Source organism: Necator americanus, chromosome IV, assembly GCF_031761385.1.
Source record: "Necator americanus strain Aroian chromosome IV, whole genome shotgun sequence".
In the NCBI taxonomy this organism is placed as follows: domain Eukaryota; kingdom Metazoa; phylum Nematoda; class Chromadorea; order Rhabditida; family Ancylostomatidae; genus Necator; species Necator americanus.
The window spans coordinates 26,392,085-26,417,303 of NC_087374.1; the positions used below are offsets into that span (position 1 = coordinate 26,392,085).

Genomic DNA, 25,219 nt, shown 5'->3' on the forward strand with positions numbered 1-25,219 from the left:
CTGCATGCGGTTCTTACTTTCGTGCTACTATTCGTAAATAAAATCACCAAAATAGTAAGATTGTCGTGTTACATATTCGGTTCACGAGGCTATTCAGATCTAGCTCTTGCTCATACGCTATGAAAACAAGAGAAAATAGTGTAGACAATGAACGTGACAGAAAACTCTTATACTTCCTGAGTAAATTATTTTCTTAGACTGTGAACACTGCAAACGTTTGAAAATTCAATTGTGCTCCGGATTAAACGAATATTGTTATACGACTAAACTGCCAAACTTGTTTCAATAAAACAATTTATTGACGCAAAGTTTGATCATTGCTTCAATAGTTATAGCCTTAAACTATCACTCTTATCATTACAATGACCCTAGAAAGTCATCACCTTGTCACTTTCACTATCACTTTCAGAAACGTCATTTCCATAACCAACATCATCGTCATATTCACGTTTTTCCTTCTGATTTGTCTTGGATTTGAAATACTGGACGAGATTCTTTGAATGTTTTTCTAGCCACAATATTCTGTGTTCTGCTCTCTCTAACTCTTTGCTGATGACATGGGCGTTGTTAACGTTTTCAATAGATTTTTGGAAAGCCTTTGCCTGTAATGTGTCACTTCAATTATGTTCGTAGAAGTTGGATTCTGGTAATTTCTAGAGTCCTCTCATCGTATCAAGGATTCGAGTTTACGGCATAAGAGTTTCTTGTAAGCCATAGGTCTTTCCTACGATTTCTTTTCTATGTTAATAGTTACCTGTAATTTCTATTTGGAAATGACTACTTGTCTTTCTTGTGAAGACCCTAATTATTCGAATTACACCACGTCATTCAGGAACATAAAGTCTTGAAGGCGGCATATCCCAATATTGACGTGGTACGAAATACCAAGGTAAAACGAAGGGTTTAGGTTGAAGGAAACGAGTGTGACTTCGCTTAGTTTCCCCTAATCGCCGAAAGAAAAAGTTGTCTAAGCGAGCGGATGTTACCCCATCACGCAGCTATCCGCATCTTCGTTGGTATGTGTCGTCATTAAACATATCCGACCCCATTCGATCCTCAACTAGAAATCTCATAGAATCTACCCATCCGTCGCTATTCCATAAGCGATGGAACTTTACGTCTTGCCTGACTGCCTATCGACAGAACAGGTTCTGGAAGCATTCTTAGGACAACATGAACAAGATGAACAGACGGCCTCCCTATAACGTGACCAAAGAAGCGAAGGCGGTTTTCCGTGACTGTTTTAAGAACATCTTGGATGACAATGGCGAGGGAACGAAACCAGCAGAAGGGATGCTTGAGCCCGCAAGTCCAGTGAAGACGGACCATCTAACTATCTAAGTTAGTAAGTAATATATAAAGAGAGGGTCTTTTTGGTCGAGTTCCGTCTCCGATTTTTAAACGGATGATGCACTGTTGCAGACAAGACTAGCGTTTTGATTTGCATAGGATGAAAGAGTACTTCTTTGGGCCGCACATTTCTCTGGAACTTCGGTTTCATGGACTACACCGTTCTTTCCAAAGTGTCCAGGGTTTGGAAGCAGAAATTGTGCTAAATGAATTCAACAAAGAAAAGGGATATTACTACGGATAAACGGAAACAGCAAATGGTGATATATTTTGATCTTATGACATACTCAAAAGAATGAAAAATTGAGAATCTGAAGAAAACAATGGGATTAACCCAGAAACGCTGAAATCTCTTGTTTTTTTACGATTTGTGAGATGACGAAGATCTTCCGTTTATTATGGATTGACGGAAGGATATCAGACTCGTGGAGGCACGCCTCCTCTCAACAAGAAGCTATCTGTCACGGAAACCAGGAATTACCGAGGAATATCATTGCTGCGTGTAATTATAAGGTTTTGCAGCGGATCACCCTGAATCGACTAATCCGACATTGCTAAGAAACCACTCGTGACGAGCAAGCCGTCTTTCGCCCTGGTCGATCAACGATTGATCAGGTGTTTATAGTGAGCAGAGTGATTGAAGTGTGGCTGCGGTGTTTGAAGCCTCTACAGTTAGCTTTTTTAGGCTTCGAATCCGCTTTTGACTTTTCTTACCAAGGTCGTTTTCTCTGCTTCGCGCCCATGAAATTTTAGGAAAATTCGCAAGCCTAATAAGCGACATGAAAAAAAGAACAACTGCTTCGGTTCGAACACCAGCTGCGTGTAGTACACCGTTCAAGGTGGAAACTGAAGTGGAAATGAGAGAGACAAGCGACCGCGGTAGGATCCTTTCTGTTCAACTTTGCCATCGATGACATAATGGGAAGAACAGTTGAGCAGTGTCCCGCTAATTTCATTATAGCACCGTCTGCACGTCCCTTGGTGGTCGAGTACGTCGACTATGTAGTAATATTCGCCCTAGCAGCGCGAAATTACAACATGTTGTTGACCTTGTATCGAAATTAGCTACATCCTACGACTACGGACTGCGACTCCGCCATGATAAATGCAAAACGTTGTGGATCTCCTCAAGACCCTCAGCGAGAATCAAGAAAAACCTATTAAACTAGTTGATAAGTACTGTTATTTGGGGTGTATCCTGAAAAATAATTGCAGCTACAAGATAGCAATCCAGCGAAGATGCGCTTAAGCTAATTCGGGATTCAACTCGTTGACCAAGTTCCTTTGGTCGACCACCGTGGCCAATAAAGTCAAGCTGGAAGTATACCTATCCGCAGCTTGCCCTATCATGATGTACGGAGCTTCAACTGGTTCATTCGTGTAGCGAACACATCACCTGATCTCCCTTAATAGCGTTTAGCATCTTTTGGAATCCACTCTAGCATTCCTTTAGTCCATCTATCGTCGAAACATCTCATAATGTGACCGGCCCATCTATGCTTGCTTTCCGTATATATTCCGCTGGGTCGCAGAGACGGGACATTGCCCTTAAGTCGAAGCTGCGAAGCCCGGCTAGATGTTGTGTGCACCGGATAAACTTCAGAAGACTTATCTCAGGAGCTGTGTGGGTACTGAGTAGTTTCCTAGACGTGGCAGCGGTGTTTACCCACGTTTCCGTTGCGTAAAAGAGCGCTGGAAGAACTAGTGAGTCAAACAGATGAGCACGGAGATCTTGGTCCGTCCTGTTGGTCCGTAGCTTCCTTGACGGGTGCACATCCTGCCCATGGTGCTCTCATTCTTCTGTTCAGTTCTTCAGCAAAACGAAGGTTGGAGAAGACCCTTCCATCAACACGTATGGCCCTTTCTTCCCGCGATAGTGATCACGTTATCCACTGCAATGCAACCGTGAACAGTTTCGACGATTTAGTATCTCCTTATCGTATCCCCTTTCCAATGGATGTGGAGAATGGGCAGAGGAAAAGCTGTATCCTAGTGGTGCATCAATCGCAGCACATGGCTAATGTCCTCACGTCCACACATGTCCTCCCGTCCGGTCTCGACTCAAAAAGACCCTCTCTCCATATGTTATGTTTTTAGCCTTTATCAACGATTATTTAGCATTATATATATATATATATATATACCAGTCTGAACGTCCGGCTAAAGCCGGGTGGTGTTCGCTTCGCTCCCCTTCACTGATCAACGAAAATCAATATTAGTGCCCTCTGCCTGTGAAATTGCCTGTGAAATTAGATTTTTCTTTTTTTTTATTATAAATAAAAGCAAAAGATGTAGTTTTCTTTCTAACCGCGTCAATTCTACATTTGGAGAACATTTGAACTTCAGCTTGAAACACTCCGTCGATACCAATACAATGTAGACACAATTTGAAAGCATTACTCGAAATTTGGGTTATCCTCCTGTTTCCCTCCAATGAATGATGCTTTAGCAGAAAATGACGTGAAAGACTTTATCCTACTGATAAAGATAACGTTCCACGTCAGATCATGTAAACTGTTCGCTACTATTTAAGCAGCCGTATGCATGGATGCTTCCACTTTCTGAGGAAGGCATGCTACCAACTTGAGGCGAACGAAAAATGAAATAGACGCGTGTAGGAGTCATAAAGGTGAAATGTAAAGCGCCCAGTGGCCACAGTTATGAAACATCTCATTTACCTTTTGCGACATGCACACGAAGTTATTGCGCACCACTACGACGCCGTCGCACCACCTTCAAAATGTATCTGGCGCCGTCGCACCCCATATTATATCTACCTGCTACCGGTACGCCAATCCGACACTGTGTGACCTGTCGCACCCTATTTTATCGCTTTCTAGCGTCGAGGCACCAACTCGACGCCGGTGCACCCGTCGCACCCCCCTTTTTGAATTTCGTGACAGACAGACAGACAGACAGACAGACAGACAGACAGACAGACAGACAGAGAGACAGACAGACAGACAGAGAGACAGACAGACAGACAGACAGACAGACACACACACACACACACGTGACAGAATATATACGTTATTATATATCATGATCATAATCATGATCATGATATATAATAAATGCAAAAGATCCGCCGAAACGACCATGATAATAAAACACATAGAATTAACTGGATTCGAAGAAACAAGCGTGTGAAGACTCACCTGATTTATTTGCTTGTGGGTATGTATTGTTCCGAAGCAGAAGGAAATCACTCTCTCAAGGAATATTAGGTACGATTTCAGTCTAGAAAGGAATTTTTTCTCTTACCGAATGGTGACAAAAGAAATACACGTGCCTTCTGTAGATCAAATCCCAGTGTTCTGTGCAAAAATCAAACAGGAATTCATGTGCTACCGCCGTTTTGAATACGGCATGAAAATAATGAAGAATGTTTTGACTGCGAACACTGTCTAATTCTTCATTTGTCTCCAATATATCTAATAGGTTCCTGTAATTGGAGAAACTCCACGTTGTTGAAGAAATTAAGAAGAAAAACGTGGAAAATCTTCGATAGGAGGGTCAGTCCGAAGAAGAAGAAATAATGATAATAAATGTGACCTTCATGGAGAAGAATATCAATCCAGAGGTGGCGGTTTTGCGCAGGCGGTAAGAGGTTCCGCCCTGGCTACAATCAGAGGTTCGAAGCCCTCCTAGTGCAAAGCCATCTTTTCATGCGTCCGGGATCGATAAATTGTTACTGGACTTGTTTGGGAGGATAAAAACACTGAGTAGTACATCCGGTAGCACTCGCAAGTGATCCTAATGTTGCATTCGCGTTCATAAACCTTAAGCGAAATCTGAGATGAAGTCGAACGCAGAGGCGCCCCCTTAGGGATTTTACACTACGCACTTTACCCATTTACCCTTTTTCCATCCAGAAAAGACGAATGCAGCAGCACCGGTGAAGAAAAGCTATTTTGAAAAAAAATCTTAAACTAAATGGAAGCGGAAGTGGAGAAATACTCAGTCTCGTGATTTTTACACTAAGATTTAAAATACATCAGCGCCATCTTACAAAATGCTGCATTTTCTGCACTGGGCCTCGCCACACCTCGTTCAAAGGCATTTTTCTTTACATCGCATTGTCATTTCATGTGCCCAAGGTCGTCGAAGACGCGAGCAATAACAGTGTGTAAGAAAGTAGAATAGGGCTAGTAGTGGATGAGAAATCTCATAATAGACTCCGAAAGTATCATACGCGAGGGCAGCGCGGATTCTATTAGGGGAGTTGAAGCGGAAGGTGGCGCATTGCAGTAGACGTGTTGCGCCCGCTAACGTTTCACGTCACGAATACGTCTAACATCGACTGTCCACGAAACAATCTAGGAAAACTGACGATAAGAAAACAGTTACCGTTTGATACGGTTCACATCACTGTCCACATTGCAAGCAGCTCCACTTCGAAGAGCTCTCCTTTCCTCGGGGTTGTCCTCAACTTTAAGCAGATCTTCGACCTATAACAAATTTCCAACGATTCCGTGGCCCGTTAGAAATCTAAGCAGTGCATAAAAAGTAACAACCTGGCAAATATCTTGTTTAACCTATATCTTCCGACTAGGGTTGAAAAGTAAAGTAGTCATTGAGACTCTAACCACAGATTAAATTATAATTGTTTGTAGATAAGCAGTAGCCCTCTTACAGTTACAGCAAAACCAAATCTTACGTGTAGTACATGTCATATATGGGTAAGAAGATGTAATAACAGCAAGAAAGACTGCGGAATTTCTCGGCTACCGAACTATATATTAACTTCCTATCATATATGCTCACCTTTCGGAGTGCTACCGTGCCCAAGGCCTTCACTCCAGTACAGTAAGCGTGGCGTCGAAGATGGCTTTTGATCCTGAAGTTTAGTAATTTTGGGAGCATGGCTACTTTGTTTTGTAACTCATTACCTGACACATTTACTTGCTTTTTCCCCTTTTCGACATTTATTGAGTACCTCTTTTTCAAAAAGTGATCGGAACGTTTTGATGCAATTTTTTTCGCCAACATCACACATTGTTTCGACTATGGCGGACGCAACCTTGCTGAAATGTTTCAATCTCCCTATTTTTTGTCGCTCGCACATTTTTAGGCCACATTTAAATAAATAATTTTTTTAAAACAAATCTGAGAGAGATTTAGTGAATGGAAGATTTATAGATTGTAGAGATTTATATTGGAGGAAGCAGCTTTGCTGAAATGTTTCAATTTCACCCATTTGTCGACGCTCCTTCGTCTTCAAATTCTGTTTTAAAAAATCCAAAGGAGATTTAGTTAGCGAGATATCTATAGTCATAAAAGTTGTTTCTATGGAAAGTGTGTGTTCAGCCCGGAAAAATTAGGCTCTCCAGAGGTTGGTGCTCCAACTGATCCGAGATGGAATTCTGAGCCATTTCACAACAAATAAACAAATCACTCGTTTTGATATTTAGACTGTCTTTTGTTTCTGACCTGTGTAGATCTGGAGATGACTTGCTGGCTAAAGGAGTATGATGGGAAAACACCAAACCTTCCAGAAAAACTTTCTATCAAACCTGTTAAGAAAACTAGTTTATTATTTACAAGAAGGCACAAACCCAAACCAGGTTCGCCACTCGCCACCAGGATCAAAGTCAGTCTTTTCATTCTTTTCACCAGTTAAACTCCAGAGTCAACAATTACCCATGTTTCGTTGATAATCAGGCAGGCATCCATTATTTTAACGAAATAACAATTGTTGCATTGACATGCCCAGTTCAAGTGGATCTAGACTAGATCAAATATCGTGCAGCTTTTGATATGGACGTTTGCCGCCTTTCAAAAGGATCCCCATTACTTGTTTAATCGACCTTTCTTGAGAACGTTGATTTCTTGGATATTCTCTACGATTAATAACCAAAGACAACGCTAATGTTTTCGATGTTATGTTCTCTCCACTGCGAGATAAGAAGGTTAGGATTTTTTAAGTTATCAGAATTGAGGCTAAAGCATAAGACGTCCCTCTCAAATATATGAATCAGATGAGTCCAAATCTAAATGCTGTTCGAAAATGCAGCAGTTTGCACTCATAGGTTTAAAACCGCATGGCGTGGTTTTCATTATTGCCGCGGATGTTAAGAGTTGTTTTAATTTTTGATTTTAACAATAATTCACTGGTAGATTTTCTTGCCTCGTTGACTAAACAGAGGTCTATAAAGTTCTTCAAATGATTTATTAATTTCTTTCGGAGTGTTCCTCCTTTTCGCACTGACACGTGCAAACTTAAAGACATCACCCCACGAATCTGAGGTAGTACGGATTTCAGGTGGAGTATTCGTATACGGCATAATAGATTATGGAGAGGGGGATAATTCCGTCCATTTCTTCCTGATTGTCGTAAAAAAACGGCCCGGAAGATGCGGCGCATGAACAAGGCTGGCGCGCTCCAGTCGAACCCCTTGTAGAAAATAGCGCCGTCCAGAACGCTCGAAGCCGTATCATTCGGACCGTTTTTTACGGCAATTAGGAATTAATGGACGGCATCACCCTTCTCTCCATGATCTACGATCCCGTATACGTATACTCCACCTGAAATCCGTACCAGCCCATATTCGTGGGGTGATGCCTTTAATCCCAAAAACAATCTTCTTTTCGAAAGAACCGAACGCAGAGTATCCAGAAACAATACTCACGACTCGAAAAAGCTTACAGACTAAAAGATAATTTCGCCTCCATGTTTATCCTTCGTTGTTCAATTTTATATCGAGATTTTCTTTTATCAGATAGATTTTCCTCATTTCTGTGTTCTGTGGGTTCCACAACAAAATGTATAAGCCTCTTATAACCACGATTTCTTAAGACGTTTCTCATATAAGACTGAAATCAAAACAAATTATTTTCTTCTGGCCTCCGGAAGAAGTTAGAAGGCAAAAAACTTACATAAATTAGTTCTTGCTCTGGTCTACCGTAGAATAACATCTTTATGCTATGCAATCCGTTGGAGACTGCTTGAAGTACCATTCCACTCTGAAGTGGGAGATGAATTTCTCGTTCATTTGTGGAATAATCGCTCCGGAGAGGAGAAAATTTGCGCATTTTAATAAAAAAAAAGTAGCCGATGTGGGTGAAGCGTGATGGTGAAGGATTTCAATTCGCTTGTGCGGTCCATGATCACATCCTCAAGTAGAAACAAGAAGAGAAACCTGTAAGAAGGGACTCGGATCCGGAAACGAAACATGTCGGATGCATCAGATACAGACGGATCATTCATTAGATCTAAATCATCAGGTCCATTTCAGTCCTCGTTTTTGGTCTCCTAGCAGTGTACGTGCGATGATGACTGCCGTTTTCTTCCTTTATATCAAATGTTCCAGATCCAAGGCACGTGGAGACAATCACGTAACAGAACATGTTAGCATGTACACTGTTAGTTGAACAACGCCTCCAGCAACCTGTACCTATGCCTAGCTGTAGCTATACCTGCCGAGGACTTGAATGTAGTCCTCGTCTCGATGTCTGGAGGCAACACACAAAAACATGAAGGAAGCAGATGTCCAAAAGAACGACATCACGGAACAACTGAACTACACAACATCTGGAACTAGGTCCAGTATACTATTAAGAAGACTACCAGCGCAACAGAACAGTTCTAGCCCAAGTAGTACATTAAATATACCATGCGGTCAGGCTCACTGCTAGTTCCTTTTTCCCCTTCCAAACCTCACTTCGCAAGCCTCTTCAGGTATGATTGCTAGTTACAAAGATATGTCCGCGAGTAGAAAAACACTGATGTGCTCCATCGGTTGTCAACAACTTACTTTACATTTGTAGAATGATCAACTCTAAGCAGTTCAAGCACTCCTAAAGAGTATTATATACCAGTCAACAATCTTAAGGAAAGAAGGATCAACTTATACAGCATTGAAGGAGGATCCTTCTGCTATCTGTTTGCTTGATGTTAATCAAAAATTGAAGAATTCCATGCGATTCCACAAACACTAGCAATACAAAATAGGTTTAGATTTAAGCGCAGTGCATATAAAAACATGCGTTTACTGTCTGAGAAGAGTGCGGCCAGTGAAATGCAAGCCAATAAGAAATCATAACGTGTTGCAGGCGTCGGAACCTTTCTTACAAAAGAAAAGCCTCTCTAACATTCTACTTCATAAGAGATTGATTATATTTATACATGATTGTATACAATCGTATAATCTTTTAAATAAGCTTTTTCCTTCCTCTTCTTGCACATTAAAGGCAGCATATCACGAATCTGAGGTGGTGCGGATTTCAAGTGGGGTATCCGTATACGGGGACGTAGATTATGAAGACGGGGGTAGTTCCGCTCATCTCTCCCTGTATCACTGCAAACAACCGCCTCCAGAATGATGTTTTGTACGACGCCATCTATTACAACGCTCCACCCCGTGCGCCGCCTCCGCCCTGTGATTCGTCGAAAATCAATTCGGAGTGCCCCGATAGGCAGTAAGGGACGCTACGCGTGCAAGGTAGGCGAGCTGCCACAGAAGGTACCGTACAAAACAACATTCAGGGACGACTGTTTGCAGTGATTCAGGGAGAGATGAGCGGAACCACCCCGGTCTCCATAATTTAGGACTACGGATACTCCACCTGAAATCCGTATCACCCCAGATTCGTGGTATTTTGCCTTTAAATGCGAGAAAAGACTGTTCTATCAACCATCGCTCTGGAAGCTGGCAGATACCACCAGTGCTCGCCACCGTTGTGACGATCAAACCCAACAGAATAAATCAATATAATTGAGGTCGAGCCAGCGTGTACAGTCGAGAACGACTTCGAATCTATAATAATGAAAGAAATGTAGAAATGCTAATTCGTAACAGATCAGTTATATGAAAAATCATAGTCGAGAAGGTGCTAATATTTCCTTTTCATCGCCTTTTCTTCCTGAGCCCACACATATGGTAACTGGCAACATAGAACAAAGTAGATTAGAGCAATTCTCTCGACTTCTCAGAAATTTTTCTCAGAAACTAATACCTGCTCTCCTAGGAACATATCTGCTTATAGTTACTGAACATACCTTCTCTTCCTTCCTGAAATAAACCAGATCTAAAAGGATCTCGTAATCTAAACGATCGATGAGAGCCGCAGCGAATGCATCATTGATGAGAGCAACTCTCTCCAGCTCGGAAAACTCCTAAAATGATCCAATTTTCAAACGCACATACACTTTCAACCTTTTCTAGATTTTTTCCGATGAGATCACGGTATTTTTATTCATATTTTTCAGCATGTCTGTTACTAAGCAACAGTCTTAATTTTAATAGAGGAAATAGAGAATTGATTGAGACACTCTTATTGCCTTCACAGAACTGGGACGCTATAACATTATGTCAGTATTAAGTTAGAGTGACATGTTTTACCGAAATCAACTCAGCAGCCAACCTTCGGATTTTCTGTGAAATGTTGCTTAATTTTCAGCCAACCATCAGTTTCGTAATTCTGTCTATAGTAGCCGTTCGCGAAAACGTTCAATACAACAGGTTTCTCCGTAGGATCCACTTTTATATAAAGCGGTTCATCTGCAAAAGTCAGGTAAGAGACATGTTATAAGAAAGAATTAGAATGAGGTAAAGCTGCGGTGATATTACGAAGTAGTCAGCAATTTATGAGACAATGACACGAAAACGAAAGAAGCAGGGGCGTCTTATCCTTGTGGCATAGCCCGGCATCTGGGAAAAAGGAAAAGCTCAGATCGGTTCAGAACCAAGATCTGGGACTTCAAACGTTACGAGGTTCGCAGCTTCCAAGTCCGAACCAGATTAGTAACAAAATGACTTAAGTTGTTCTTGTACGATTATCGCATTGCGTTTTATAATAAAAGATAATTAAGTGAAAACGCAACGCGATACGTGCGATCACAGAAAAGGAGACGCTGCAATCAAGCCAAAGAAGTTTCTCTCGTCAAATTCGCCATAGAGTGCTCCGTAATGCTTCTTTCCTATCTTTCACCATAATGCAGCTGAAATATAACAGCGGCCCTATGCTGCAATGAGGAAATGTTCCAGCATGACAATTTCCCTCATTTGGCATAATAATAGTCATTTTTCCAGGTGGTTCTAAGTGCTATTGGTGTCCTAGATTTCGAGGTTTGTGTAGTTGAGTGTTTTCACTGACGGCTAAGATTTACTTGCGAACTATTTTCAATTCCTGCATTCTGATGGAGGAACCTGATGCACAAACAAAATAACACTGTTCATACACTGCACAAATTTTGGGTGACAAGACCAGGAAGGATAGAACGCATCAGCTGAACAAAGGCCCAAGCCTACGACGGAATAGAGTACACCACATGCAGGTAGATGAACGTATCTGCTTTTTGCGAAGATGGCTAGAGTGAGCAGAAAATAGAAGAAACCAAACGACTCGTTACTCGGACGACAAACAGACAGCGCTACTGGATTGAGAGGGTCGACGATGGAGTGATCGAGGATCGACAAAGGGTCCTCTGTGTTTAGTACTTTCTTTACGGTAGGAATATCATCGATGCAGGTCTCGCTATGCTGGATTCATTTCTGGTGACCTTGCGCCGGCTAATTTTTGATGATCAATTCAAATTTTGATGTGGAGAATAGTAAAAGCCAAGTTGTTTACACGTATTGCTTGTCCTCAACTTGAACAACGCCTTACTCCACTCTTCCTTTCTTCAATTCATGGATTGCTGCGCTAAGAAGCGCTGAAGGGAGCGTATTCCCAACTGATGATGATAGGTCTTTGTTAGCAAATGTAGGGCTTAGAGATCACGAATATGAGCGTAGATCTAGTAGGATTGTTTTAATGCTATCGTTTAGAAACGATTGTGGACAATGTCAAAGACGGAATATCACGGAATTGTCAGTGTTGTAGTCGTTATGGGCCAATATAAAATAGGTACATGTATGTAGATTACAAGAGTGAGCGCAGCCACCCTCAATTCTGCTTATCGTCTTGAAATCTGTTCGGGAGCGGCATTTGTTCCAAGGAGGTACGTGAAAACGCGCAGCACTTGTATCCGCGAGCAAGCGATCGAAAATCAGCGAGGTTCTCTCACCAGCTTATTTACGTAAAATTAATGAATAGACTACTGAGGAAGCTGGGACGTACATATAGATCCAGCTTGCATGGACAAACACCGCTACCACTTGTACTCCAAAACCGACAAAGACCAAGTAACGTCGGTTTCGTGACACGTTGCCTGTAATGCTTCTCAGCGCTGCTACATGAGATTTTCTTCTCTCCACATTAAAACCACGGAAAACATCAGCATAGAACAAATGGGAAAACCTCTTAGAAGAAAAAGAAGAGAGAGGAATATATTAAGGAAGTGAAATAACGAAAAAAATGAAAGGAACGAGGTAGGCAGAGAAAATGAAGAGAATGAGGAGCTAAGCAAGAATTAAGAGTGTCTTCCTTCTAAACACTTTCCTAACGACTCCCTGTCAAAATTAATTGGTGGGCACTCATTGCGTGCGAGTTGTTTTAAGAAGAAAGTTGCAGTTCTCTAACTCTCAGCGCCGTTTCTAATATCATTGACGTTACTGGGAATCACAACTTAACTGGCTAGCTATGAACAAACTAATCATGTACGTTTGTTTATATCTTGTCATTGACACCTTCGACGTAAGTAGATGTGAAATAAATGGAAAACAACTTAGAAGTACGCTCGCTCGCAATGGTAGATGTGAACTGTGAATTTTAGAGAGCTTTTGATAAACGTGAAATGTTTCAACAGATCAGGAATATCAAAAATCGAAAAAAAATTGATTTGAGAATCTAAAAGCAGGGCATACTTCTTTTCAGCCATGCAAATTGTGGTTCTCCTTTTAATTTCCTATACCAAATTGGCACATCCCATTTGTACCTGGAGGATCGAATTTTAGATCCGTGAACGTGATCGCTACTAATAGCCATTACCCGTAGTGTGGTGAACGATATTTGGCCAATCCTAGGTTTGAAGTATTCAGCATGTACTTCTCCTGTGTTATTATCACTGCAGTGGAATTGAAAGTCCTTACGGTTACAAGAGGAAATCCCATCTAGAAGAAGACGGTAAAATAAAGAGTGTTTCAACTAGGGAAATAAAAGAAAAACACCTGCGTTGTCCATTGATTGCCAAAATCCAGCATGTCCAAACGTTTATTATTGGGGCCCGGAACCGTCTCGATAACTTCGTCGAAAGCTTGCCAAAGATCGTCTCGGCGAACATTTTTGAACGAAAACTTTTTAAGAAAATGCTGCAACAACCAGCTAATATTATATAGACACACGTTGCTCAGAAGCAAAAAATATTTATATCTCATTAAAATGATTCACTTTGCAAGTAGTGAGTAGTCATAGATCTGGAAACAAAAACTGAGGTCTCGAATTTGTCCATCCAATCACTGCGTTCATATCGGAGCAGGCCCAGAGTTACATTACAAAGAAACGGAAGTGTGGACGATTACCTATATTATCTTTGCTCACGTCGTCGATTTGTTTAAACGTGGGCGCTAGTAATATATTCATTCCGATAGCACTCAAGGATTGTCCACCGACTTTTCTTCTTGGGATGGACTCGGAAAGCATCGTATTTTTATTTAGAGAACTTTGTAAAAAGTCTGACTATCAAGACGGCGCTCCTCTTGCAGTGCTTTTCATATCGCGTGGTGACCAGCAGTTCACACATCTGGTCCAGCACTTGCCGTTGGAACCATCACGTGCCCCGCACACTTCTATTTTTCTTTCCTTTGCATCACATTCATCGTCATGGTGTCCATTGCTCCAAAAGCCGACTGAAAAGTATTTCCGAATCGATAATGGTTCTGGGACTTTGTTTGGATAACTCTGCTGCTTCCACTGCACTGTTGCTTTTTCTCAAAACTTTTTGGAAAGTAAGATACCCTCAGTAAGAGTTATCCATATCGATGTAGAAGGCTTGGACCTCGACTTTATCGTAACTTGATGTTGGAGGGTAACTGACAAATATAGTCGAAATGATTTTGATTCGCACCTTCTCATTCGTAAATACCCTATTCGCATAGTCCGTGGTCATTGCCATATTTGCGTTGGCGAGGACACCCGCTCCACTATGTCCTTTATTGTCGCATGTTCCCGTGAGTGACATCACCTCGTGTCGCTAAGTTTAACCAAGTCGTAATATGCCATCCTGACTTGCATCATCAAGCCTTCAGTGTCCAATTCTGATGCAATAGTACTTGCATTGCATGTGTAGATCGACATCTTGGTCTTTTCCGTTTCTTCAGCCTGGACGTTTCCGGCAACGTCTTTCACCGTACTAGAGCAATTATAAGTCAATCCTGGCTCATCAAGAACATTGCACCCTGAATCCACCTCAATCTCTGCATTTTTATGGAGTTGTTTTATAGGGGAATGAACATTAGGAACAGTCTCTACATTAGCAGCAAACACTTGGCTGGTGTTCTGCAGTAAAAACGAGCAGATCTAAGTCAGCTCCTCCTAAATATAAGAACAAGAAAAGACCCATTTCTGCGTGCAGTGGACGAAGTGCACGTCAGCGGTCCCGTAAGGGAATGATTTACTTATGTTTTTTTATTTCTTATATACACCACCCCACACTTTCCAGCATAGCACCCAACAACTATTCAGGTGCTCAACATGAAAATGTACACATGCAAACAAATGCGTCTGTTGTTAGTTTTGTCTTAAGGGACGCAGAGCGTTTGTGCGTTTATAGCTCGAAAGCAACTACGTTAATTTAAAATATTCCTATTCTGTTACAAATTTTGAATGTGAGGAAGAAAACATCAGTATCTATGAAATTTTTCTTTTCCGGCCATATCTTATCTCCATCTTAACGATTATTTCTTTGTGAACACACATGCCAATTCCAATGCATCCTTCCTCATACTAAACCGCAACCTCCAAGATCATTTTTGACTACTTTGATTGCGAATGTTTTCTTATGGACCTACATTAATTGCTTTCCTGAAAATTTTCCCTCCGACGACAGATCTTATCATAGCTATGACTGCGGCTCCTTTTTTGTACGTTATTGTATCAAAACTTTCTCGAACTTCCATAGGCGTATGAATAATAGACGAGAGCGGACGGCTTGTGGCTAGAGAATCTTCTGTTAGTCCTTTGTAAAGATCCGACACAAGCTCTATAGTGCTCTAAAAACACTGTGTATATATGAGGGCACAATAAAAGAAAACGCATAAGGATACCATTCTCAGGCCTTCTTCGTGCAATTTTTCTTGATACAAGGTTTTCTCAAAAAAGCTAGCAAAGCCTTCCTTAAGCCATAGGTCATCCCAATATTTCATTGTAACCAAATTCCCAAACCACTGAAATATGTCAGATGTAGTCATGTAGTATGTTTGCTGTAGTGCTTACTTAGTAAGTTTTTGTAAGCAATTTTTCCATTGCGATTTTTCCCTGTTTCTACGACCAGTCTATTCAATTCGAATTACGATTGTGTGCTTTCTTTTCAAAGGAAAAACAGGTTTTACAGATCAAAGTAATCACTGGACACTAATGAGAACACTGCAATACTCGCAACAAACATCGCGAAAGCCACCTACTTAGTAGTTAGAATCATGATTAATTTGGTAAGAACACCATTTCTGCAAAAAATTTCTTCCTATATCTGATGAAAAACGTTGCGTAATTTTGTATAGGTGTAGAGGGCAAGTTCAGGAACTAACATTATAAGGTGTGTCCCGATTAGAGCAAATTTAGACCAAGGTACAGATTAAAAGTTATTTACTCCTTGAAATGGGCCGACAAATATTCCTACTGTTCCACAGACAATCTTCTCTTCTTTTGGTAACAACCAATTTTTTTCAGTAACAGATTTAGCCTTCACCGTTAACTCAAGGATATGTTGCTGCTGACGGCTGAGAAATTATGAATGTGGATAGCCAGATGACAGCAGTGGCCCGTGATTTATTTTCGTTAATTCTGTTTCTAATTAATCACACTTTCATAAGAAAAGTACCTGATGAGCTAACTCATGGGCTACGAATATCATAACTTCTTCAAGACGCCAATGCAGTAGGTACTCATCCCTAAACAACATTTAGTTTTATTCACTATTCAAAAATAAATACACATTTAGTGAAACAGTTATCAAAGAATCTTTTTGAGTGTCACAAGAGGTGCTGCAACAACAATCAATAAGCATATGGATGAGGAACGGGAATGGAATAGGGCAGCCAATTTTCACTTTTTTTCATGCAACAATCAGATGGCCATCAAACTTCTAGGAAGTGTACCTGAATGTCATCAAACCCCAGTTTTCCATTGCTCCAGCATAGAAATCCTGAACGGCAACTAGATCTGAAATCCTCAATTCCTACAACCTGACTCAATGTGAATCTAGTATCAGCATCAAACTTCAGATGCTATTTTACACACTGCGACTGAGAAAAATGTTTAATGTGAAGAGCATATTTCGCGTTTTCACTGGACCAAAAACAGAGAATTAGTTAGTATTTCCTTCAAATATTCACTGGCATATGTTAAGGAAAATAATATTATTAGATAAATAAATGAAGAAATAACAAACAATAATTGCAAACAAATATCAAAACAAATATAAGTACACCATTTAGTAGTTTTCATTTGAATATATTTTGAAGTGTTCCTGAAGCTATGTAACCAACCTTGTTTCACAACAACATCATTTATACCAAAATACTCTTCAAACAAATTGTAGCAAGCTACTGCTGCTTTTAACGCGTTTCCCATCGGCTCTTTCTTAACATCCGGATTTGCCCATACTCGGATCTTAACAGAGAGTTTTGTCGGTTATAATGATCTTTTATGGGAATAGACATACCCTCGTTCCCCTTTTTGTGTACGTTTCACTAAAATGGAACTCAGAAACAAATATAGCAAGGAGATATGAGGACATCATAGGTGTGGAATGAAATTTTGTCACTTTCCATCGTCCATTTGGTTCCCTGTTCAATTAAGAGTGGAGCAAATGACAACGGAGCAGAGGTACATTTTTAACTGCTTGTGTAACATCTATCAAAAACAAATATCTGAAATTCTCAAGCCTAGGATATCTTACTTTCCTCTACATAATTTCTGGATTTCTGAAAAGTCAATGCATTCATAGAGAAGATGGATTACATATGGGAAAAGTTGCACAACCGTTTAGCCGCCGGAGGATAGGATGATAATGATGAAATGCAGTTGTGGAGAATAACAACAACATGAGTTATATGAGGTTGTACTCTGCTTAAACTTGCTTAATCACCAAAAATACCAAAACAAAAACAAGAGCAACCCATCTTTATTTCAAAAAACGCGAATGCACCAATAAGCCCAATCCACGGGTTTCATATCTAGCACTGCTCTTTGAAATGATGCTCGTTTGTCATACATCACGGATGGATTCCAATTTGATTGGATTTCCTCTTTGACTTTTTTGAAGCTTTTTTGAGAAATGTTAGTAGCGCGGCGCCACATTTCGTTGCTCAAGCTCAAAAATTCAACGACAGAGGTTTATAATAACATGAGACACTGGAAAGGGGCTGACCCCCTTGTATCCGAAGTCGACTGACAGCATAAGACACCTGATTTTGTTCCTGCTTGCGAAAGGCTTAAGTAAAAGGGATATTTGTTTTGGTTGGCTCTGTAGAAAGCGATCTAAATTCCCACCTGTGCAATAAAAGATTAGAAGCTTTTGGAATGATCATCAAAAAAATGTCGGCACGTCGAGCTAGTAATAATAAACGAACATTCTATGTAGAAAATAAGATTTTTTTTTGAAAACTTACTTGATAATATGATATATGATATATGATACGTTGTGAAATTTCAAAATCAAGTAGTTAAAAACAAGACATCCCTCATTTCACATCTTAAATTCTTTTTTGTTCTTAAAACTTACATCGTTTCACTCATTTCGAGTCCATTTGAAATAGCTGCAGTTCCATTTGGATGGATGACCGTAACATTCCATACCGCCTTGTATTCTGGTTCATCAAAACAAGGGACCATTTTCCGAGCATGTGCCGGCTCAAATTGTGTAACAGCTGCTATCCTAAGTTATTTCGAAATGTAATGATTGAAGAAAGAGCTGCAGAGCATTGCGGTGTGGAGAAGCCATTACAGCATTGTTAAGCGGTCAGCGCACGCTGATTATACCGACTTTGATGTGGCCTGAAGGCATCACCCCACGAATCTGAGGTGGTACGGGTTTCAGGTGAAGTATTCGTGTACAGGATCGTAGATTATAGAGAGAAGGGTAATGCCGTCCATTTAAACGCCGTAAAAAACGGCCTGGGAGATACGGCTTCGAGCGTTCCGGCGTGCTATTTTCTACAGAAAGTTCGATTGGAGCGCGCCACCGTGCCCACACCGCATTTTCCTGGCCAATTAGCAAGAAATAGACGGAATCACCCATCTCCATAATCTACTATCCCGTATACGAATACTCCACCTGAAATCCGTTCCACCTCAGATTTGTGGGGTCATGCATTTAAACGCTCGTAGGTCGCTGGACTGCTTTGATTAAGGCTACAGCTATATTACTCCGTCGGTGATTATGGGGTAACACTGGGGATGACAATTTCATTCTTACTCTTAATGAACAAGGCGCACGAAAATATAGCGGTCAATTCTCCTATATTTCGAAAGAGATTAGCCCAGTGATAGGTAAGCTTCATATAACTTGACCATCAGTGCGGGCAAAAGGATTGGAGGGTCCGTCTCGTTAGTGACATGGTTCAGCAAAACAAAGAATTCTGTGGAAGGTGACCATTCTGTGTACGTACCTCATCAGCAGCCCATTCAATAAAATGCATCTTAAGTTCTTACGTTATCTTAAGTTAAGGGAAGCTCAAAATGGGTGCCGTATTTTTATTTTCCAACTCTATTACTGAAAAAATGAAAAGCGGACGAAGAAAAGGTCTTGCTCTGAAAGAAGTCAGTTATCTACCGGCAGCGCAACCCGACTAAGCCTTTGCGCTCCCACTTCTCTTCGTCCGCGCGCTAATTATTGTGAAAAGGATAGTCAGATAAACATCTGACACTTACATCGAAACGAATGTAATGGCAGCTGCTCCTACCTAGCTGGATTATCCATTTGCTGTTGAAGCAAGTCTCTGAAAAGAGAGTGCGCGTAACAGCACACGCATCACGTTAGCTCGATCAAAGTCGTCCGAGGAGAACTGTGAACGAACATGAAACATCTTCAGATCCCCTCGACATTGTCTGTCCTATGTCCTAAGATGTATGAGGACGCACGCCCAACGTTTGACAATCGTATTAATTTGATTGACAAATGGCAGCTACGATATTACATATTCTGCGAATAGCCACGAGGAGTACTGCGGGCGGAGCATCCATCAATATGAGTAATGCTTTCCAAGCAAACTTTTGCTTCCCGATGCGTAGTTAACAATTGGTTCTACTGCTTTGGTGTGAAAGATCCAAGTCTTGATAAGGAGCACTTCTCATGAGTTCCTGGAAGTGTTCCTTTAAAAGAGATGCGCTTTTTTCTAACTGGCAGCAGAACTGTTCCACAGATCGTGTTAAAAAAATAAAATTTGTTAAAAACTAGCGAAACTTAGCAGTCACCTATCCTACATCTGATCTCGCGCCACTTTCTATGAGAATGAGTTTATTATTCTTTCAAACATTGAGAGAATCGATGACCAAATATTCCATTAATGCTCTATCACCCAGCACACTGCAAAAGCTTCTGACCTCAAAGTACAGTTGCTCGAGGAGGACGATACAGTTGCTTGGATTCATCAGCAATAAACATCAGTCTGGTAACACTTAAGGTCGACGCCGAGTGAAATCCAACAAGCATCAGAGATACCCCATTTGTCATAATCAAAAAACCGTGCCATTTTCTGTGGCTGTGCTGATGAAAAAAAAGTGGAACGCCTAGAAGCAGCTGCGAGAAATGGCACTACTAGAAGTTGCTAGCGGTGTTTGGACCAGTGCACGATTGCGGGATTGGAGAAGATTAAAACTTTGGGTCGTAATGGGACAACCCGCTACAGAAACCGCTAAAAGCTATAACAATACGCTGTTCATAATGAACTCATTGCGTTGGTGTCCAAGAAACCAGGTACCTTCGTCGTCTGGTAGACTTTGGTGAGCACACATGAGTCACCATTGCTTCTGCTAAGAAGACGTTCAAGAAGAATCAGCGACGTCATAACCTTGGCCTATAAACTAAAACTTGATAACATTTTGACAGGGGCATTCTCCCTTTGTTGGACATTTAAAACCAAGAGCTGTCTTGAACGTTTGATTCCAACCACCAAGCAGTTCTTTTTAGCGGACAGTCTAAGTCAAAGAGCTCCAAATCAACAGTAACTCGTCTTGGTAGACCTGAGAAACGCGAAATGCAGAAAGAATTTGCCAACTAGCGCAGATTACCAATGGAATGCGGACCAAAAACACCTCGGTAACATTACCCTGATTATGGATGCGCTTTGCTGCGTGGAGAGAAAGCTGCTCAAACGACTTTGAAACCACTTTGGGACAGTGGTAACCCACAACTATGAAATTAATGCAAAAATGGATACGGTGTAGCAGTGGAAAATACGCAAAAAAAAATCAGCATTTTGCCTTCTGAAGTAGTCACAGAAAACCGTCTACGCCTCTTTGGGATGAAACGACAGCATGATCACATTGAGAATGAAACCAAAAAAAGCGACAAGATCGCAAAAAAAAAGTCTTAGACAGAGCTGGTGAAAGAAGATTTGAGAATACTTGGCGTTGAATCCGTCTTCTATCAAGATGTAACGTTCCCAAGATTGAGGGACAAGTACAGATATATAGAGTCTGTACGAGTTTGAATGAAGATCGATCAGGATAAGCTCGGATGCGCTCAAGGATGACACATCGGCGAAGCTGCAAATACCATTGGGCGGTGTACCATAGTGAAACAGAAAAAACAATCAGGGGTTTAAGGCTTTTTTAAACATTACGATTCTGTTGGAAAAAGGACAGTAAAGTAAATTTCACAGCACGAAATCACGGTATATAATAACGGGTTTATTCTGCCACGTATTTGTGTGTGTGTGTGTTTAGCGAATTTCCAGAAAGCAGTAAGACGGGTTCAACGGCGTCAGTAGCTTTGCCAGGCATAGGAAGATGTAGAATGTGCTGGAACGGGTCGCACGTGTTCGGATTAGTGCGTCGGCGCCAGAAATCAACAAACAGGGAAGTATCCCACGGCGTCGGGTTTTGAAGTAAATAAGACAATGTGAATCACTTCATAGCCGTAACCTTGTATGCACTCAAATTTACGTATCCGTATGCCTTCTCTCCTGTAGTTACCCCTACCATGTTTGGAGAAACCCTCATTCAGAGACTGGATACATGGATACAGACAGCTACTTAAATAGCAGTTAGCTGTTTATCTGGTTTGACGCAACCCTCTGATCATTACGAGAATCATGATGGTGTTCATGTTAGCTCACGTTTGCACTGTATGTTATTTGAACAGGGAGGAAAATTCTGTCTAGTACTTTGAAATATGCTCTCAAAAAGGAATATAGATGTAAAATCAAGCTTGAATATCCTCTAGATCCAAATGTAGAATAGGGATGCACTTATGCCGAAATGTTCGCAAGAAAACCATCTGTCAGTGTTAACGTTTCCTTGAAAAAAGAGCGAAAAGAGCGAAATTAGAGTTGTTTGAAAAAGAAAAGCATTTCTAATTCTCCGACAAAAATTCCTCGCGCTTTAAGTTTATACTTATAATTGAAAGGAGGCAAAGCGAGACGAGCAGCAGGAGAAGTCTGAAGTTCGGCTTTAGTCGGGCGCTCACATCGGTAACATTCATAAGGCACTATTATATACCTACTTGTAATCGCCATCAAAATCGAAGGAATACATATTCTGATAGAGTCCATCCAATGTGTCACCCACAACTCCTGTGTAAAATACCTAAATACAGAATGTTTTAGCTCTGAATATTTTAAGAAGATATGAAGTTAAGGTGTGAAGAAACGATGTTAAGAAGTGTATGCGTACAAATTCACGTGCATTGTGTTAAGCACTCTGCAACTGCATCTTATGTGCACCCAACTATGACATAATAAATCTGTTGCAATGTTTGATATTAGGAACGGCATGACAATTTCTGAACGCTACCGAACATTAGAAACTGGTTATTACATATAATTTGACTTTTTTATACTCGTGCCACTTTGCCTGTATTCCTTTTGAATCTTTGAATATGTGAATCTAAGGGGATTATGATGAATGATCGGCAAGCATACTATGAGAGTAGTTAGCACAAAATCAACTAACGGAGTTACTAAGCATCAAGGTCCAAAGGTTTTCATACTAGAGATCTAGGTGAATAAAGAATACTCACTCCAGAAAAAAGCTTGTTCGCTCAGAAGGACTTGACTGATTAGATAAACAACTACTGCTCGCATGCCAGTCTGATTTCTTTTAAAGTTTAGCAAGATTTGAAGCAATCTCGAAATGTTCACTTTCAAAATTGGAAGGAAAACCTTCTAAACTTATGAGCATGCGTGGTCGTGCGTGTGATGGGATTTTCTCATAAGAGTCTTAAGGGATAGTTGTAATGGTACAGGGGTTCTTAAGAGTGCGAGAAATGGAGAATGGAACTGTAGGCAGGTTGTGTGGGTAGAAACAACAGGTGAGTTAATGGGTAGAAACAAAATGGATTAATTCCATTGGTAGTAATTACATTTCAGCTCAGATTTTGAGTATTTGCACGTGGCGCTGCTGTTTAAAGACTAAAGGTCCAATACACATAGATTAATTCAGAAGTGGAGGAAAATCAGAATGAACCTTTCTGGAGTATTAACTTCTATATTTCTGTTTCCTTCCCAAGTAGTTGAAGAAATGACGGATTGGAACATGGATGGAACATGTGAATTTATATTAATCGCATTTCTTTGAGGTAAACTCATATGTTCTTTCCATAAAACATTGTAGAGAAATTTTGTGTGGTAATAGTCGGAGACGATGAGGAAACAACGGCAAGATAATGCGTTAGAAACGATTTGTTGTTCCCAAAATTGGCATTTTAGTAATTAATTACTACTCTAGGCGGTGTTTGATGTGGTCCGTGTTCTGTCGATGGCTCACCCTATACATAACCATATGTTGTCCTGTGAAGGAGTCAAACAGTCCATATCGCACGGACAAAAAACATTCTTGAAGAGGAGAGTATTTAGTCTTGAACGAAGTGCACTAGTAGCCTGACCATTCTTGTTCACCTTCATTTAACTACCCTCGATTTCTGTCAGTTCTTCAGCTTTGTCGAAAGTTAAGATTAATCCGTGGCAGAGGGTGAGTCAATTCTTTACGTAGCTGTTCTGGTCTCATAGCCAATACGCTTCGGCTATAGCATTGGACACTGAAGATAGAGGTGTGGCACTAATGCCTAGCTTTCCAGAACTCTGCTCACCTAAAATGTTTGAAATCGATCGTTTTTCTAGCCATCTTCGATTATTGAAGCGCACAGAGGTGGAGGTAAAAACTTTTCATTTTGTGCTTCCAATGTATCAAGTATTAGGGAGCAATATAATCAAGTGCACACTCACTGCCATGAAGAATGTTTTAAAAATAGTTCTATTTTACAACCTATATGTACACATCATGTAAAGCTAGTGAAATAAAATGGCAAATTTCAGAGAGTTGGTATTAAACATTAGCAGACCATTTTATTCAATGTTTTCGTGAAATTTTAGAGAATTTGTTGAAATGTTGATTTTGAAATATTCCCTCCTTCCAAACAAAAATAGTAACATTTTGTTTCGACCATGTGATAATAGGATCGTGCGGGTACGGCACCCCACTGAGTCAAATTTTTGCAAAAGAGGTGGATACTTGAAAGTATACTTGAAAGATAAAGTTTCTGATAACTATTTGTCGTCCCTGGAATAACATTCCCAGTCAGTGGGCACCACTCTCTCGCTTCCTCATTTCTCTCATATCTTCGTATTCGATCGTCCACCACTTACCGTCTACAACCACAGTTCCACAGCTGGGTGCCACGGGGTCCGAGCCGAATACCACCATCTATATTGAAGCCGAGAACCACTTGCCCCATAGCCATCTGACAGGCCTCTATCATCCATCTGTTATGTCGTGTATGTATTGTTTTTGCCGCATATTGGTGTCATAATGATAAACCGGGTTGTAATCCGCATATACCACATACATATACATGCCACCTAGTGTCACTTAATACCGCAGACCAACAGGATTGGGCCGTGAGATCATGGAGGCAGCCCCGTACACTTCCTTGTTTGTGGGTCCTGCCCATCGATGCCGATGCCTGATACTCCTTGGTCCGTACTCGGACGCGACAATCGTTTTCATTTTTTTTATCAGTCTAAAGGTGAATTTAATGAAGTGTAATGGGCTAAGAAGCTCCGATGCTGGAAAATCACAAATAATTTCAGGAGATGGACGCCTTGAAAAGCACTTTCAGTAGCATTTCATAGGGAAAGGTTTGCTTCACGATACGGTTATGTTGCTATTTCTTGTAATCTTTTAATGTTACTGGGACTTGCACGAAAAGGAGATGTGGGATTTTTTCCATCTCCTTTAAAATGCCTTTAAAATTTGGAAAAATGGTGGATTCCCAGGAAACAACTAGACGTAGGATCTGAGAGCGAAAGTCCTAGCTACTACATACTGAAAGGAGAACCACTCAAGATCGAGCTCCTTCCGAGTTGAAAGAATTGATTCAAGACCACACACCTCTCCGCGCTTGAGCGAAAATCGGAAACTTTGAAGGTACCCCATTCTAGGAAACATGCATGACGTTTTTAAAAGTCATTTCACTAGTCCGATAAAGTGTCTGACGAAAACCCATTATGAAGAATTTTTCTACTCCACTTCGGGATGTTCTTTTAAATTCTGAGTGGAAAAATCAGAAAAAGTATTATTTTCTATTTTTCTCATTCAAATTCAAAAA

General features: G+C 40.7%; 1 protein-coding gene across 2 annotated transcripts in view; it reads right to left on the bottom strand.

Moving 5' to 3' along the window:
- Positions 1-368: 368 nt before the first annotated feature.
- Positions 369-25,219, bottom strand: part of RB195_002763 (uncharacterized protein) — a gene marked incomplete at both ends in the record, with an annotated part of 32,260 nt that continues 7,409 nt past the window's right edge. Inside the window, 21 exons of one of the 2 annotated variants that reach the window (XM_064200158.1) lie at positions 369-602; positions 4,509-4,590; positions 4,643-4,795; positions 5,701-5,801; positions 6,118-6,190; positions 6,243-6,377; positions 8,000-8,166; positions 8,230-8,316; positions 10,352-10,468; positions 10,717-10,853; positions 13,101-13,171; positions 13,225-13,346; positions 13,404-13,544; positions 15,243-15,443; positions 15,498-15,617; positions 16,271-16,340; positions 16,548-16,611; positions 16,938-17,061; positions 17,114-17,237; positions 18,176-18,328; positions 22,118-22,200. In XM_064200158.1, the coding sequence (XP_064056039.1) occupies positions 369-602; positions 4,509-4,590; positions 4,643-4,795; positions 5,701-5,801; positions 6,118-6,190; positions 6,243-6,377; positions 8,000-8,166; positions 8,230-8,316; positions 10,352-10,468; positions 10,717-10,853; positions 13,101-13,171; positions 13,225-13,346; positions 13,404-13,544; positions 15,243-15,443; positions 15,498-15,617; positions 16,271-16,340; positions 16,548-16,611; positions 16,938-17,061; positions 17,114-17,237; positions 18,176-18,328; positions 22,118-22,200 (2,559 nt within the window). Of the gene's footprint in view, positions 603-4,508; positions 4,591-4,642; positions 4,796-5,700; positions 5,802-6,117; positions 6,191-6,242; positions 6,378-7,999; positions 8,167-8,229; positions 8,317-10,351; positions 10,469-10,716; positions 10,854-13,100; positions 13,172-13,224; positions 13,347-13,403; positions 13,545-15,242; positions 15,444-15,497; positions 15,618-16,270; positions 16,341-16,547; positions 16,612-16,937; positions 17,062-17,113; positions 17,238-18,175; positions 18,329-22,117; positions 22,201-25,219 lie in introns of those variants that run through there. The other variant, XM_064200159.1, reaches the window with a different exon arrangement.